At 46.2% G+C, this 18176-nt stretch overlaps 1 protein-coding gene across 1 annotated transcript in view; it reads right to left on the reverse strand.

Annotated features, from left to right (window-relative positions):
- The window catches only part of tyk2 (tyrosine kinase 2), a 97040-nt gene that overhangs the window by 10263 nt on the left and 68601 nt on the right, over positions 1 to 18176 (reverse strand). Inside the window, exons 12-20 of the mRNA XM_067972956.1 lie at positions 15650 to 15838; positions 14244 to 14331; positions 11124 to 11251; positions 9940 to 10075; positions 6097 to 6248; positions 4579 to 4729; positions 3255 to 3349; positions 1807 to 1999; positions 332 to 450 (exon numbers count right to left, since the gene is read on the reverse strand). Coding sequence (XP_067829057.1) covers positions 332 to 450; positions 1807 to 1999; positions 3255 to 3349; positions 4579 to 4729; positions 6097 to 6248; positions 9940 to 10075; positions 11124 to 11251; positions 14244 to 14331; positions 15650 to 15838 — 1251 coding nt within the window. The remainder of the gene's footprint in view (positions 1 to 331; positions 451 to 1806; positions 2000 to 3254; positions 3350 to 4578; positions 4730 to 6096; positions 6249 to 9939; positions 10076 to 11123; positions 11252 to 14243; positions 14332 to 15649; positions 15839 to 18176) is intronic.

Below are 18176 nucleotides of genomic sequence, written 5' to 3' on the forward strand. Positions count from 1 at the left end.
GAGTCCACATCAATCATAAAACAGGTCATACACGATCCATGCAAGGATTGGGCCTGATGGGCCAAATGGCCTGCAGTGGTTTCTCACTTCCTTATGTTCAGGAAACGATGACAAAGTAACAATCTCATCGAGACGTTCACTTTACAAAAGTACAAGAGTGAAACTTGAGTGATTTATGACCATCGACTAAACAATAGATGAGTTTAGAGGGCAGTGCATCAACACAATGCCACTCACGAGCACAGAGACAGCACAAAGTAAGGAGAGATTTAGGACATTTCATTCCGATCAACCCACTCAAAAGGAAACACATTCAAATGCGCATTTTTACCTGACAAATCTGCTGTGCAAACATCAGAAGCTGCCCCAGTCCCACATTGTGTTTCGGGAGGTAGTCCCGCAGACTGCCCAGGGGCAGGTACTCCATAATCAGCTGTACGATCTGCCCTCCTGAGAACACAATGAGCAAAGAAAAATGACTCATTTATGTTCAAGATTAACGGCGAATTTTCATTTTGGAATTGCTCCCGCTAACGTACGCTCAGTTAATAACGAATTAGTACGGGGACTTCGATGTAAAAAACAGTCACAAAAGTGCAGCGTAAATGGACATTGGTCGGAGAGGTCAGTGTGGGGAATAGCAGTTTGAACCTGGGCCCAGGTTGAATTGTTTTTAAATTTGTGATGTGGGACAGACAGCAGCACCTGGCTGACACTGCACTCTGCTCAGGGAGGGCACGTTGGTTGTGTCTTCCCTCGTGAATACTTGAAGGAGGTAATCATTCCGAATACTGACTGTTGTGTGTGTTCCTCTTGTGTTTCAGGCCCACTTGGGTCTCTTTTGCTCTTCACCTTTTCTCCGACTGTCTCCTGTTGAGTTATTATGGACAGAATCTATAGATTTATATAGTTCTGCCTCTGCAGCTTTTTTCCAGCTCTCAGTTTGCCCCCCCGACCACCCTTTCAACATGTGTCTGCATACTCCTGGATTCATCCCAGCGCTTCATGACCCTGTGCATCAGGGAAGCGAGGAGAGGCAGACACACATTTTCACCTCACTTGTCTCTGCTCTTCTCAGTTCCTGTAAAGCCATAACCCTTTCCTTAAGCTTTTTGATCAACAAATTATTTTTCCATCTCTTTACCCATCCGCCATAATCAGATTTCTGGTATGTAAATAGCCCACAGCCAACACAATATCCCTCCATCCGATTCATACTTCTCTCACCTAATGCCTTCCGCTGGTGCCCCCTATTAGTTTTACATCTTTGGGATGCTTTTGAGTTTGTTTCTCTCTGCTGTTCCTTTTAGTTCCAGTTCACTAGGGTGCTTCCCTATTAAAATTTATCTCAGCCTCGACTTCCCCCTTTTAATTCTTCCACTTCCCTTCTCCCGGAGACCTGGACAACATTCCTCCCTCACTCAACATCAGCAAAAATAAAGATCACCTGGTCATTCATCTCATTCGTTGTGTGTGGGATCGTGATGTGTGGAAATCAGCTGTATTTCCCGACATAACAAGTGACTATATTTTAAAAGTAATTTGCAGACTGTGAGGTGCTTTGGGGCGTCCTGAGGATGTGGAAGGTGCTATATAAATGCATGTCCTTTCTTTCTTCTTTTACTTGTTACTCAGAGGAGCCCATCTAACCACCATCCAGGGTTCCCACCCGGGATACAGCACAGCACTAGGAACGCAGCCCCTTTTCCCCCACTGTAAGTTCCTCTCTGCACCACGGGCGGTGAGATTACTCACTGACCAAGCTGGCGGCGAGTTTCATACCAAGCTCTACCCTCCTGTGGTTACCTTGTTCGCTGCTACTGCCCTTGTACTTGACGATGTTGTCGTGATACAGTGTTTTCAGAATCTCAATCTCCCGTGTCCAGCTCGTGTGGAGTTCCTCGCTGCACTCTGACTTCAGTGATTTCACCGCCACCACTTCCCCCGTGCCGTCGTTGTAAGGGTCATAAATGTACAGACCCACCTTGCCAAAATGGCCCTAGAATAAAGCAAGTTATTTCATTTTAAATTATTGCTTTCTCCATCCAATCTTCTCCCTCCCTTCTCGATCATTCCCCAGGCACCTGCCATCTGGTACTGACTGAACTGCCCATTCTTCCTATGTCAGCCTAGACACTAAATGTTGGCAAGGGATTTGGCCATGGGCAGTGTCACAAGCATATTCAATCCTGGCCACACCCAACATCCCCATACACACACTGACCGACAGACAGACCGACTGGCACACCGACAGACGGTCTCTACATGATAGTCGCACCCCAAACCTGCTGGATAGTGATCAGGAATGGAAACCTGTTCCTGCTTTTGCCCAGAGACTCAGACACCCACGGTCGGCTCAGTACCATGTTCCTCCTGCTGAGAAAGTGGGAGGTAACCAGCTCCTGGGCCTTCGCCAATGGCCAGAAACATAAACATGGCAAACGGAGGATTTTACTCAGCCCAGCGCATCATCATCGTGCTCTGATACAAGGACGTTTCTTCAAACAGTTTGTGAACAAATCAGACACTGGCCTTTCATCTCTGGGTTTCTATCAGTCCAGACTGATGGGATGAAAGTTGCCTGGGTAAGGGATCTTACGTGAAATAATTTCCATGCCGTCTCAATCCAGTTCACAGTAGATATGGGGCCACAGAACTAAACTGTCCCTAATAGAGTGTGAGATTGGTAATGTCCCTCCGACAGGCCACAGGGGGCCGGGTATGGGAAATGGAACAAATGTATAATGTTTTCAGTAGGAAGCACTGCTCAGGCCGGGGCCGGGGCACATTGTTGGGGCAGAGTCATGGGAACTTCACTCCGCATCTCAATTTACTCTAACTGACCTCAGAGTGCTTGATGCTGACACCAGGTACCCAGAATGGAGAGTGTTCCATTTCCCTGCATTAACATCCCTCACTTCCATGAGGGCAAAATTCACATACAACAAAAAAAATCATGAGAATGTTTGTTCAATTCTATCCAGAATGGCAGGCATCCCCTGGTCATGCTGAAACACAGAGGTCCTGATCTCAGGCCGTCACTGCTCTGTAACTGGACCAAGTGGTGAATGGACTTAACACTCGGTGAGCCAACTTTGGTCGGAAGTCAGTGCAGGTTATTGGAGCTGGTGAATATGGACAAAACGCTTATTAAAAATTTAACGCTGGGGCAAGGGTCCACTCACACCACTTATCCAGCACCACACATGGAGTTTACCAACAGTTAGGAGGATATCAGGTACAAAGAGTCTCACCTCTCCAAGATCTCGGACTTTCTTCAAGTAACGTTTCTGGAAGATGGTGGGGTCGCAGACGGTTGGCACTGAATTTTCACACGAAATATCTGGATCTAGGATGTAACAGGCCTCTAAACATTAGAACTGGATCGGCAATGGCAGGGTGCGCTGACCAGGGCTGAACACAATTACCATTGGACTGGAGCATGAATAAAACAGGCCATAAAATGCAGAGTATATAAACTGCACCTTTGCACCAGTTTTTAATGTCTCCTCAATATACAAAACTGACTTTTTGCACAAGAAGATTGAAAGCCAAGTCCAGTCTGAGCAGAGTTTGCATGTAACCTTTCCCATTCTGGACAAAATCCCTTCAATTCAACGTCATTGCAGTAATTCCTGCTCCAAAAATAACACACAGACACACGAGTCCTGGTCACAGCACGCAGGGTACCATACTGACCCGCAGAAAGGCTGCTCTACGTGATAGTCGCACCCCCAAACCAAACAGACTTTTTACCTTAAGAAAGTGCAGCCTATGCACGAGTTACTAATGTGCAAAATGCTCTGCCATTACCCAGTGTCTCAAACTCACCGTAGTCAGTTTAAGGCCATCTTATCATAGTAGGTACGGCACAGGAGGCGGCCAATCAGCCCATTGTGCCTGTGCCAGCTCTTTGAAAGAGCTATGGAATTAGTTCTGTTCCCCTGCTTATACCCAGAGACAGAACACAATTTTGAAGTCTAATTAATTTTGTATCACATATGCCTTTATAAAAAAAAACTTTTAATTTGTATTCCACGTTTGTCTTCAGTTTTTCCCTTCTCCGCCCACCCCGCTCCCCCACACCATAAGGCTGACCCTTGCTGGGGTCCAATCCCACAGATGCCCATCAGTCTTCCACACTTCGCCCATCATTCAGGTGGGAGCTCCAGAGTGAGAGTTAGAAGACTATTTGACCACAGGAGGAATCGCAGTCAAGGCCGATCACCATCCACACACGTACAAGTTTCAGCACAACAACCAGGAGCAGGAGCCTTGCCTGATTCGTCCCCCTCCCTAACCGAGGGGCACTGAGGCCAATTGGAGGGATTGGCCAACTCAGCTCAGACCAGGCACTGAACCTGGAACCTCCTGGGTCCGTGTGGTTCAGATACTCTCTGGGTAAATTCCCAGAACTAGTGCGAGGGACTTGAATTCTTTCATCTCGAGATAATCTCGAAGTGAGCTGAGCTTTACTAAGGAACACCGAGACGTGATGTCCCAACACCAGCCTGGCTCTGCACACGTCACCGTGCCATCCCCAAAAAAAGGAATCAACAACGGGGCTAGTTGCTTTACTTTGATGCTGGAGGAGAGTGAGTTCCCGCAGAACTGTCCGGAAAGATGGGCGCTGGTTGGGCTCGTAGCTGTGACATTGGCTGTTCAGGTCAGCGAGTTCCTTACAGGAAGGTTCTGGAAGTTTTCCCTTCATTTCATAAAACCTCTCTTTCTGTAAACAAAAAAAAAAAATAGAATTGGAAAAAGGCATGATAATGCTCAGGCCTGTTATCAGGCTCTAAAAATCAGCACAATTACTGATGTACCAGGCGAACAGGATTGCTTCTGCAATTTCCAACGTAACAAGTTCCCATCTGAGCTGGGCTGTCAGATGAGGCACTTACCCCGAGGGAGGGAAGGAAGAAGTGGAAGGAAATCACCTCCCAGGAACTGGGCTGAGGGTCAGAGGTGGGGGGAGGGGTTGTCAGCCAGCCCTCTCTGAACCAGGCACTGGTGTGTGGCAAACCCAAGAGAAACACAGAACAAAACAACAGAAATGCAGAAGGAAATAAAAACGTTTGAGCTCAAATACATTTACACACGGCCTCCGCAAGCTGCGTATTTTAGAACTCAGCACTGGCAGCAGCCCAGCAGACTGGCTTCTTTCTTAGAAAGTTGTAAAGCAGGAACTATTCAGGCTCCACTTCCACTAATGCACAGAACTGAAGGCGGAGGTAAGCACCCCCAAGTTTTAGGGAAAGTACTTTAGAATTAAATAAAACCAGTGCCGTTGGCAGGTATTATACAGCTAACCTTTGTAAATGGGACCACATGACGGAACCCACGAGTTCCCTTGGTCTCCCCTTCCTCCTACAACCTACAAGTCTTTAAGACCCACACTTGGGGTCACCTCTCTTCATCTGTTGTTCTTCCTCCTGTTCTTCTCAATCTTGGTGGTGCCTTGCCATTCCTTGAGGCTATTTTTGCCAATTATTTCCCCATTTCAACCCTCCCTCCGCCTGACCTGAAGGTGGTAACGTTCAGCGAGGGGCAATTCCACGGGGCGGGGGGGGGGGGGGGGGGGTGGTCGTCCGACTGGGCATTTCGCCATGTGTCGGAGGCTTTCCAACCACAGGGCGGGCGGGAGGGCCACAGCAGAGCCCAGTCCTGGCCCAGTCTGATGTCCACATGCACACTTTCCAGAAAGGGTCACAGGGCAGCAATCAGAAGTGGGAACCTGGGCTGATGCTCTCCACCCTTCCCTTGCCCAGGAGCCCAGTCCAAGTGCCGTCCCAGAGGCTCAGCTACATTCCATCTCACCACTCGAGCCACTGGGGGACCTCGGGTTACACCACAATGAACAATAGTGACCTCAGCCCCCGGCTAGGAGGTAGGTGAGATGGATCCTCATTCTCACTCGAAGAAAACAACCACCTCTCTGCCCCGCAGAACCTGCTCCCCTGCCCCCCGCCATAGACAACCCAGCTATGACCAGTGGCTCGCAGTGTGGGGACTGCAGGTTTAAACCTGGCTTGTCCTGTCGCTGTTCCCCAGTACACTGCTATACTGACCCTATGTACCACTCAGTCAATGCTTTACCTCCGACAGTGTTCGTTCCTTCAGAGGGACCTCTCCACTGCAACAGATCTCCAGCACTGTCGTCCCAAAGCTCCACTTGTCGGCACCCAGGCTTAATTTGCTAACATTCTGGACATACTCCGGGGCAATCCAGGGGATTCGCTCCACTCGCTCTGGGAAGGCAAAGATATTCAATGATTGGACCAATTAGGGAACATTAAACAGTCAGGAAATCTATATGAGAACTTCATCCTCAATCCTCAGCTAAAACAGCTGTTTAATTCCAAACATTACAAATTGCAATTACTGCAATCTCTGTTGCTGTATTTTATGTTTACAATTGAGTTTCCCATTTTCCTGTCCATTGCATCTTCTCTCCTCCTCTCCGGAGGGTCGAACCTTGTGTTGGGGTTCCACAACAACTTGCATTTATATAGCGCCTTTAACGTAGTAAAACGTCCCAAGGCGCTTCACAGGAGCGATTATCAAACAAAAATTGACACCGAGCCAAGTAAAGAGGTATTAGGACAGGTGACCAAAACTTGGTTAAAGAGGTAGGTTTTAAGGAGCATCTTAAAGGAGGAGAGAGGCGGAGAGGTTTAGGGAGGGAATTCCAGAGCTTAGGGCCTAGCTAGCTGAAGGCACAGCCGTCAATGGTGGGGCGAAGGAAATCAGGGTTGCACAAGAGGCCAGAATTGGAGGAACGCAGAGATCCTGGAGGGTTGCAGGGCTGGAGGAGGTTACAGAGTCAGGGAGGGGGTGAGGCCATGGAGGGATTTGAAAACAAAGATGAGAATTTTAAAACTGAAGTGTTATCAGACCGGGAGATCGTGCAGATGGTCTTATGGTACCTTGTCCCACGCTTCGAGACTCGCCGGTGAGTGGGGGGCAGGTTGAAAGGGGACTTCACAGCCTGGCCAAGGATAGGTTGCATTTTTACCATGGGGATGGGAGCAACCTATTGGCAAAAACATTGAGCAGGGCCATATGGTGGTCGGGGTTTGGGGGGAGGGGTGGGGGAAGTCACCTCAATGCTGCTCACACACCCCTCTAAACAGCTGGTTAAGGAGCGAGACGGACATTGTCCTGGGGACAGATCAGGCTGCCCGCACTCTCAGCTGAGGAATAGTGCGTCGAGCCTAAAGACTGGAGGAAAATATCAGTTTGATGTGCTGGATGAAGGAAAGGGAAAGGATAAATAAGGAAGCTGTTGAGAATATTGAATCTGCCTCTCCCATTGCTGCACGTATCTCGAGCCAGCTGGTACAATGCCAGAACAAACAGTTCAACATGCAAATACCCTGCAGACCATTCTCTTCCGCATACGTTTCAGGGGATAACATCAGTTAAGGCAACTGGCAACATTGACAGCTTTTTCACGATGTCAGCAATGTATATGAAGGGGGAGGGAGGAGGCTTACATTTTCCACCATGTTCCAACCCGCACAATGTCACTGCTCTTTGCAGTTTGGATTTTACTTTTGCAGTTTCTGATTTTCTGTTGGATCTCACAATTGGACAGGACTAGTGCTGGAGTGGGAGCAACAAGCACAATCAGGTGAAGTCTTGCCACCTGCCCTTTAAATAGGAAATCTTGGATAAAGAACCGCTATCTTTAAGGGGCTCCTGTTAAGAGGTCGGAAGAATTTCACTATTACGAACTCCAACTGATTGAAGGCATCAAACTGCCAGGACAGTGCTGAGCTACAGTAATAATGGCAAATAAGGCACTGGATTTCATTAGAAGAGCGACAGAGAACAAATCAAAAAGCAAATGTACTGATCCTGCATTAGTCAGAACCCACCTGGAGTACCGTGAAGAACGAACGGACTTGGGCATTTATACAGTGCCTTTCGTAACCTCAGGATGTCCCAAAGTGCTATATAGCCAATGAGGTACCTTTTGAAGTGTAGTCATTGTTGTAACGAAGAGTTCTGGTCACCTAATAATAGCAGGGATATGACTGCCCTTGACAGAGGCAGAGATGAACAACGAGGATTATTCCAGGTATCAGGAATTTAAACGGCGAGGAAAGGTTAAGGAAGTTGGGCTTGTTTTCATTGAAGGAGATTTTGAGCTTTCCAGGATCACAAAGCGGATTTGGGCAAACTGCTCACTACAGTTCAAATACCGACATAGAAGGGTTAAAAATGAGCCAGTCAGGAGTGAGGGGGGAAACCTGGTGGAACTTTGTATCTACCGTGTAATAGATTAGTGGAGTAAGTCAGCAGGCTGTGATGCCTCCCCGCACAGTTGAATAGCCCGTAAACTGTTGTATATCCAAGCTCGCTTGGAGAAGGGGCACGTTGGTAACATGCTGGAGGGCTGTGTCTGTGGAACCAGACCCCAGTACAGAGTCAGGTGACAAGGAGAGGGAAGACAATTGGAGGGATGGGGAGAGGCTGCGAGTTCTTCTCCTAAAATTGTGATAAAATGAAATGCCAGAACTGTCAGCTGAGCAAAAGAGGACAAACATCTCAGAACAGGTGCAGCTGGTGGGTTGAGGGGAAGATAACAAACTAGCAATGGCATTTAAATCAGCTCTTTTGAATAGATGTGGATATGGATAAGACAGTAAACCTTAGATCAAATCAGCCTGGAAAAACCAAATGCCAATCACCCTTCACCGACTCCCGAGCTGACGGTCCCATGGTGCGACCTCTTGCTGCCAATGTTCGAGCCCACTAGCCTCCTTTTCTGATTCATTCCTGCAGTGTGGATACCTTCTGCTAACATTCATTATGTGTGGCCATTTTTTATTGTAAACTTAGACAATAAGGCGGGGGGGGGGGGGGGGGGGGGCGCAGTTGGGTCTGATCCCACCCTCCCATTCACACACACACACTCATTCCAGCAGGGGTCACTGGCTAGTGATCAGGAGCAGGAATCCTGGCTGATTTCCCCCTCTCCACACCATGGGCGAGGAGGCCCGTTTATAACTCCCAGGCTGGGACCAGCTAACTCAGCACAGACTGGGGATCTAACCACGGGCCTTCCTATTCTGCTCACTGCCTTAACCATCTGAATCACTGCTGGAGTTTTTGCATGTGGCCCTCCATTATAGTCAAAGTACCTCTACCCACAGGCCGTCCTGCAACAGGCCATAGTCCCCAGCCTAAATGATTTATTCTGCTTGCCAATCTCCCATGGGATTGCAGACAGGGAGTGAAGACCAGGTGAAGCAAGGTTAAAGGCCAGGGTATAATTTGACCAGAATGTGCAGATTTAATTCAGTCCCCATTTCAAAGTCATACATTTGCTCTTTATTTTTATATAATAATTTAATTTTATATTACTGTTTATAGTTAAATAGCAAAATAAACAGCAATTTGGGAAGCAGAAAGGTAGAGTTGGTTGCAGTATAGTAGTTTCTCACAGTACAGGCTGAAGACTTGAGAGATGCAAAACTGAGGCACTACAGCACCACCACTGGCAGGAGGATGTAATTACAGCGTGACGTTTACATATAGATATAGATGTAAGAATTTATAATAAATTGTGAGCACCTATAACATATTTAATGTGTTATAGAAGGTATTCTTCTGCAGCATTTTACCTTTCCTGCTTGAATGCTCCAAACTCTCCTTCCCCGTCGCAAAAAGAATGTGCCAGTGGAGTTCAGGAACTCTCCACCAGGAGCACTGAGATCACAGTAGATGTTGCATGAACTGGGGGAATCTCAGAGTAAAGTAAGAACAGGATGGTTCTCCAGACCAGTGTCCTATCAGAGGTTCACCAGCACGTAGCTGGAGACTTGGCTTTCAATATGGAGCACTGTTACTCAGCAAAGTTACTGAAAATTGAATTCCCATGACCCCCCCCCCCCGCCCCACCCCCAAACACCCCAGAAAAAGCGGACTCACCTTCGCGAGTGAGCACGGCGAAGCTGATGCCGGGGTCGCTGACTTTGATGAAGGGGGTGCTGCCCTCTTCCAGCCCTTTCCTTGCTACAAGGACGTTCTTACAGCAAATGTTCCCGTGCACCATGTTTTTGTCCTCCTGAGGAAAACATTTTAAGAATGTACGTCAAACTGTGAGAAACGACGCTGGCTCCTGCTTCAGGGCCGCTGACTGATCCTCTATTGGAGCTTTTTGATGCATCACCCACGGTATTTTTTAAAAATATTTTTTCCTCCCATCCCTGTCCTGAAGGCACTAACTCCAGCTGGGATACGGTAGCATCAGCCCCAGAAACCCTTTATTACCTCACCCATTCTTCATGCATGAACCCAGAAAGTGAGTGCTGGCAGGCTATTCCATCACAGAGTGCATCAAAACCAAACCCAATCCTGATCCTGCCCTCACCTGCCGTCCACACAACGATACTTTCCACCGGGGCAGGAACCCTGGGTGATTTGTTTTTGTAACCCCTCTTGAGCCTGGGGTGCCGAGTCCAATTGTCGCGCCCCTTCCACCACCTCAATAGAACAAGCTAACTCAGCATTCATACCTGGGGCTTTCCAGGTCTGAACGGTCTGCAGCAGCTGGTGTACTTCCATACTGAGACACCGGGGGGAGCAGCTGAGACATTTAAGGCATGCACTTATACAGCAACTTAGTATAACCATTGTAAACAATTTTACAACACCAAGTTATAGTCCAGCAATTTTATTTTAAATTTAGTATAACCACACAGGGATGTCAGAAAGCTTTAACATGCAATAAATTACGCTGAAATGCAGCAACTATAGTTATGTGGACAAACATGCAATGGAAATTGCTGTGTATTTCCAGTATTTACTGTTTTTAATTGGACATATATCGCCATTCCTTCATCATCACTGGGTCAAAATCATGCAATTTCCTCCCTAACAACATCAGTACAAGGAGTGCAGCGGTTCAGGGAAAAGGCTCACCCCCGTCTAATATCACCATATGCCCACAACAAATACTAAAAAATTCAAACTCCCAGCATTTACTTATTTAAAATTGTGTTGTGATATATATATATGTGTGTGTGTGTGTGTGTGTGTGTGTGTGTGTGTGTGTGTTGTAATCTATTTATAAATCTTCACTAGGAAATGGGCGAAGCTGTATTGATGCATACCAGATAGCTCAGTGCACTAGCAAGTTGCTGAATGACAGTCAGCCTCCACTCTGGGCTCATGTTTCCTTTCTCCTTTCGCAGCAAGACATCCAGAGGTCCGAATTCGACATATTCTTCCACAATTATATCTGCAATATGAGTTCAGTGATTATCTTCATGTAACCAGAGAGAGATTTTAAAAAGGCCACACAACGTAAAAATCAATATGCCCATAATTTTGTGATTATATTCCTCCCTGGATTCCTAACATTGTATCTTAGGCAGTAAGGTTTAATTTGGACATGATCTGTTTGGGATTCTATAATTCTTTTTGTAGATTTGATGTACCTTCATTTATATATTTGCCATGTCTCTGAAACATCTCAAAGCACTTCACACAATGAACTACTTGGAGTGCAGTAACCTTTGTTATGTATTCATTTTATAAAGATTAACAGAATTTGCAGAGGTTTCTTTTCTAAATTCAGTTCTGGTTCCAGTCTGTATCAGCAGTTGTTTTGGTGACTCCACATCCTTGTTACACAGTGATATTTGCACAGAAGGAAACCACACTGTATGTCAGCACTTCAGGATATAGCAGGAGAATATACAACTTTAAAAATGTCTAATGATAAATACAGGCACGTGTATTCTAATTATAGCTCTCACCAGGAAATAGACTGTATTGCATTAGTGCATACCAAGGCTGCCTCTGGCATTCACTGAGGGAAGAATATTGGGCAGAAGTTTGGGAGGACTCCGTACTCTTAGAATTGAGTCACAGGGTCTTTAACATCCACCTGAACAAGCAGTCAAGGCCCCTGATTAACATCTCAATCAGAGGACGGTGCATCTCACAGTGTACCATTTCCTTAGTATGCAATGGAGCGCATACAAACAGGCGTTTGATCCAGAGGATAGTGGGCTACCAATAGAAGGAAGCACTATTTGGGAATGAAGTGCTCAATTTTTTCAGATTTGATAAGACGATGGGACACATTTGCTGCCTCTTCAGAGCATTTGGAACAGGAGGAGGCCATTCAGCCCTTCGAGCCTGCTCTGCCATTCAATTAGATCATGGCTGATCTGTGCTTCAACTCTATTTACCTTGTTTTGCTCCATATCCCCTGATACCCTTAGCTCATAAAAATCTATCGATCTCAGTCTTGAAAGTTACAACTGATCCCAAACATCCACAGCCTTTTCGGGGAGAGAATTCCACACTTCTACTACCCTTTGTGTGAAAAAGTGCTTCCTGATTTCACTCCTGAATGGCTTATCTCTAATTTTATTATGTTCTTGATTCCCCTACCAGAGGAAATTATTTCTCTCTATCTACCCTGTCAAACCCTTTTAATATTTTAAACACCTTGATCAGATCACCCCTCAATCTTCTATACTCAATGAAATACATGCTTATTCGGTGCAACCGGTCCTCATAATTTAACCGTCTAAGCCCTGATATTATTCTGGTGAATCTGTGCTGTGCCCCTTCCAAGGCCAATAAATCCTTCCTGAATTGCGTTGCCCAAAACTGAAAGCAGTTCTCCAGCTGGTGTCTGACCAAGTCTCCATACAACTGAAGCATCACTTCCTCCTCTTTGTATTTCAGCCCCTTTGAGATAAAGGCCAGCATTCCATTAGCCTTTCTGATGTAAGATTACTTCCGAGACTGACTTTTATATATGCACCAGCAGATCTCCCATGGTGTTGCTCACAGGTAGTCTGCAGCAGAGTTGTGATTGGCTGCTATGATGGAGCCGAGTTTAACCTGCCCAGTCCCATTAAAGGCACTGCTCAAGTATTCCCCGTGGGGAATACGTCAATCAGGGAATTGTAGCTGCCAGCAAATTTTTGGCTCCATATCAGAAGAATCCAGAATTAAATGACTGGCTTATTTTCTCTTTTTTTAAAGAAAAAAAGTGGGTTGCACCCGTAGCAACATGTGACACTTTGAAGAGTGGCAGACACGCAAAAAAGATTTTCTATACAGAAACGTGGAGATAGGAAGAACACTTTTATTCTATTTTTGCTCTTTTTTTAAATTTGTGGGTGTCGTGATGGACGTTAACATTCAGCACACGCCGAACAGCTGACAGACTTGTCTCAGAAGAGAATACCCTTTGCTGTATCCTCACAGTAAACACTAAGCCACAGGTCAGGAGGGCTAGCAGAGTTTAAAAGCTGTCAATGAGATCTGAGTTTATTTGTAGGCATGGAACAGGACTGAAGGATTTTTGATAACAGGAAATGTCAATTAGTCGCAACATCACTGTTCCTTTTTATACATTAACCCCACCTACTTGCCTTCACACTTTATCCCTCAATCCTTTCTCCCTCCAGAAACACATCCAATGGCTTCTTGAATCCATTTCTATTATCTGGTTAAACGCAGGTGGCTAAAATGTTTGTCCAACTACAATGTGAGGAGGGAGCCTCCCTTCTGCCTCAGTTCCCCACACAGGACTAATTGAGGCAGATACCTTTTAAGGGAAATTAGATAAATACTTGAAGCATATGATGATGACGATGATACAGGGCCACAGGGAAGCACGGGGCAGTGGGATTAGTTCTGGATTGCTCTGGCTAAGACCTGGCACAGGCACAGTGAGTCGATGGCCTCCTCCGACGATACAGCAGAGATCCCGAGCTCAGCCAGGCAGAATGAGGTGTGAAGGTGAGGAGATTCTCTGGAACAATACAATTAATTATCAGAGGTCAGCTCATGATACCCTCACCGAGGAATCAGGAGACACATTGGCAGAGGTCCCGGGTTTGCTGTAACCCACGGCTGGGAATTGGCTGGAGTAAATAGCTGACTGGATAACTAAAGGAAAGACAGGGCAATAAATAAGTAATAAATCTTAACTCCTCTTCTCCCTCCAACCGACACTTGCTGCGGAAAGGGGGTCCTGTTTGGCCCGTGCTCCATGTCTCTCCCAACTGCACGGTAGTTTGGGAACTGAGCGTTTGGGAGTCTTGGGGAAGAGGGTGCAGAGAGAGAACAGGAATCCCATAATTATCCCTTTCTAAGGAATACTAATCACAGAAAAAACTATTAAGCGTTTCAGCACCACCCCATAAACAGATATAAAACTAAACTCTGAAATATAAAGGATTTACAAAATGTTTTAAAATTACTTTCTGAGCCTCGCACACAGACTCCGTGAACGAAGGCCAGGTGAGCGTGAGATATTTGACTCATCAGACTGGCCAGTTCGAAGAAAGCCTGCAAGGGAAAAAGATAAAGGAGGTCAATCAACACGCACCGAACAAAATTGATTGAACAGGCTGGAAAGTAAACTGACGCAGTGCCCACAAGCTGCAGCCCCAGTGTGGAACATGCACCAGAACCTGATCCTTCCTGATCAGGAGTAAATCCTGCTTAAATGCAGTTTTTGCCAGATACAAAAATACACACATGCACACCGGAGTATTGAAAGCCGAATTACAAAACAAGGCAGCAACAGATGAAACATGTAATCACAAAACCATATAAATATAAGACAAGGCCATTCAGCAGGTGGAAAGCTTCGCCCTCTGGTACCCCAACTCTCTCACTCTAACATCCAGCCAAATTTTGAACATGAACCTTTTCTTGCCTCTTCCTCCCCACCCAGCAGCTTATTCCAAACATTTGTGGCTCTTTAAATAAACTTAACATCTGGGAGATGATATTTCCTAGACACTGACACTTGCCTTTATCAGTCCTTTCCAGTTCTGAACATTCCTATATTCCAACATTTTTACTCATTTAAATCTGCTGATACTACTGTCCTAATTTATTTACCTTATCTGTAATATTTGGGGCTGTGAGCAGTAACCCAGCTTACCTGAGACGGTGGCTGCTTCTTAGCATCACAAGGCATGGGGCTCAGTTTTATTCTTATGGTTTTTGCACGTATTTAAACCCCTTAACTGAGTTACTTTCCGTGCAACATCCGAACTGCCCAATACTGTCCACAGCCCCTAACCACTGTCCTCAAGAACAAACCAACTTCCCCTTCAGTCTGTTGCTGTCAACCCCACTTTGTCAATTCCTCCTTCCCGCTGAAGTGACACCTTCAACGCTGCCTCTCGTTCGGTGACCATAAGACAGAGCTCAATCAGCCAGCGGGCAGGACTCTCGCCTGAGTCAGAAGGTCATGAGTTCAAGTCCCACTCCAGTGACTTGAGGACATAATCCAGGCCGTCACTCCCAGTGCTGCACTGTCAGGGGTGCCGTCTTTTGGGTGAGCCATTAAACCGAGGCCCCGTCTGTCCTCTCAGGTGGACATAAAAGATCTCATGGCACTATTTCAAAGACGAGCAGAGCAGGAGAGTTCATTATCACATTGCTGTTTGTGGGAGCTTGCTGTGTGCAAATTGGCATTTCCTACATTATAACAGTGACTACACTTCACAAGTACTTCATTGACTGTAAAGCACTTTTGCACTATATAAATCTAAGTACTTTCTTTCTTTCAATTTTACACAGGCCCCGGTATGTTTTTGACAGATTACTGGTGCAGTTCTGACTTTGACAGATTCCCTTCTGGTTTTCTCACCAATGCAATGTCCCTGTGACTGGGGTCAAGCACTTTCAACACCACGCGGATATCCCTTGCTTCACCGTGGCTCGTTCCACTGGAACAGTCCATCTCATCCTCCTCCTCCTCCTCTTCCTCCACTTCACCTCGGATGCAAAATCTACCAGCGTAGATATTCATCCTGGTTCCACGTCCAAGATGATGCTCCTACAAACAGAAATGAAGCACAATTATTGGAGAGTGTTGGTGTGCGTATGAAATATTCAATGCTCAACAAGGGCCCTTTGCTCTGATGATATTACAGCGTGGTGTGTTGGTGTATTAACGAGTCATAGTGTTGGATCACTCTGTACAATAGGGTTTTAAACTTGGATCCTCGGACCCGAGGAGATTCAGGAGGGATTCCCACGATCACCAGGTTTTTGTCCATCTGAGGCTGGATGTATCACATGATCCTGCTTTTGTGGAACTGGCTCACCGTGTCGGGATGTCCTGATTGAAATGGGACAACTCAGAATTATGCTGAGCGTGCGCAACTTAAAGGCAACATGGAGGGAGGTTCAGATGTCCACCCGACAGGTTGGGATATGGCTTGAGTTGTCCAGTGGCCCAAAGAGGAAAGAAAATAACCTAAAAATGGGGATAACTCCCAACTCATCACTCGTTAAAACAGTAAAGCCAGTACTAATAGGACACATGGCTCTGCAACTAATAAAGAAACCACATAAACACACACTTTACTGTAGCATGCTTCCGATACCTCTCCCCAAGGTGTACGTGTATTTATAGTACTCCAATAGCTTTTGCAATGAGGCCTCGATGCTCTGGTCCTCCCCCTTCCTCTGCTAGGGAAGCCCCCATTTCCTTTGCTGCTGCCCCTAACTGCATAACGAAAACCAGTTTCTCACCGTGTGAAGAAAAGCCGGACAAGAAGCAGTTTTCATCTGATAGACAATTCTCTCACCTTTGGTGTCCAATTCTAATTCTCCTCAATAATCTCTCTCTCTCTCTCTCTCATATTCATGGATAAAACTACGGTCGTTGCTCCCTCTGAAAATTCCTCTCATGCTCCTCCGAAGCTCCAACTGTCGGCCTTGGCTCAGTGGCCATGCTCTCACCTCCGAATCAGAAGGTTGTGGGTTCTTGAGCTCATCAGCTCGGCTCAGACTCCAGTGCAGGACTGAGGGCGTATTTCAAATGAGACATTAAACCGAGGCCCTGTCTGCCCTCTCAGGAGAATGTAAGAGCTCCCATGGGACTATTCGAAGAACAGCAAGGGAGTTCTCCCCAGTGTCCTGGCCAATATTTATCCCTCAACCAACATCACTAAAAACAGTTTAATTGGTTATTACCTCATTGAGTTTGTGGGAGCTTGCTGTGTGCAAATTGGCTGTTGTTTCTTCCTACATCACAACAGTGCCTACACTTCAAAAGTACTGGCTGTGAAGAACGACGGGACACCCTGAGATCAGGATGGGTGCAGTATAAATACAAGTGCCACGAGAAGGACACCTGGGAGCAACTTAGCAGCTTGTCCTCTCGCTTGAGATACCGGTGGCCTTCGAAGTAATAAAATAAATTTAAGCAGTTCCCCAATGACTTAATAAATAGAGCCATGAAGACCAGGAATAGTCCTGGTTCAATCCCTGGTCTGCGCCAATCTCAGCTCAGATGGTAGTAAGAGCGTTACAATAGGCCCGAGCTCTGGTAGATTAGGGAGAGGAAATGGACCAGGAGCACACTACCCGTCAACCCCTGCTGGAAGTGCACGTCAGGTGAGAACAGGATTGGGCTCAAATGTGATGCCACCTCCAGTCAAATAGCCTGCTGACCCTCACTGCCGTGAGGTGAATAATGGGTACTTGGGGAGGGCTATGAGAGGCTGACTGGCTAATGTGGAGCTGTTACCCCAGCAAGGACTCAACAGCTTCAGTGGGGGAAGAGAGGAGGCAATTAAGGAAAATAGAACAAAAATGGAAGTGAAATGAATTTGATGCAAAAGGAAACAGAACAAAAGTACAAAGGAAGAGAAGAGCTCACACACAAGGATAATAATTTAGGAGATTCAGCATTGAAGTTACAGTGAACACAAACACGATCCCAGGCTGCTGCTCTGTTGTTTCTTGTTTGAAATTCCAAAAGCAAATACCTTTGGCCACAAAACCCAGCAACATTCTTTGCACCAAACAGTGCGTGCGAAGATGAGTCACAAACTTTGTGTTACTGAACACGCTGAACCAGAGCAGCCAAACCACAATCACGACAAGGACTTACACCAGTTCACCCATTTCACAAACAATGTTTTGGCCCTGACATTACGCTATGTGAAACCAGTGTACAAACTCTGAGCCCATTCGCCTCAAACCCTGCTCCACTATTTTACCGAAATATCAGAGGGATACATTTCAGACAAACAGCATTAGCATTTATACATGAGTATCCCACAGGGTTTTTTAAAAAACAGATTTAGAGAAAGAAAGATTGAGATTTACATGCTAATTTTCGTTTTAGTGTAAGAGGTCTGGGTGATGACAAAAGACTGGAG

The sequence above is a fragment of the Heptranchias perlo genome, chromosome 37 (genome assembly GCF_035084215.1).
Source record: "Heptranchias perlo isolate sHepPer1 chromosome 37, sHepPer1.hap1, whole genome shotgun sequence".
In the NCBI taxonomy this organism is placed as follows: domain Eukaryota; kingdom Metazoa; phylum Chordata; class Chondrichthyes; order Hexanchiformes; family Hexanchidae; genus Heptranchias; species Heptranchias perlo.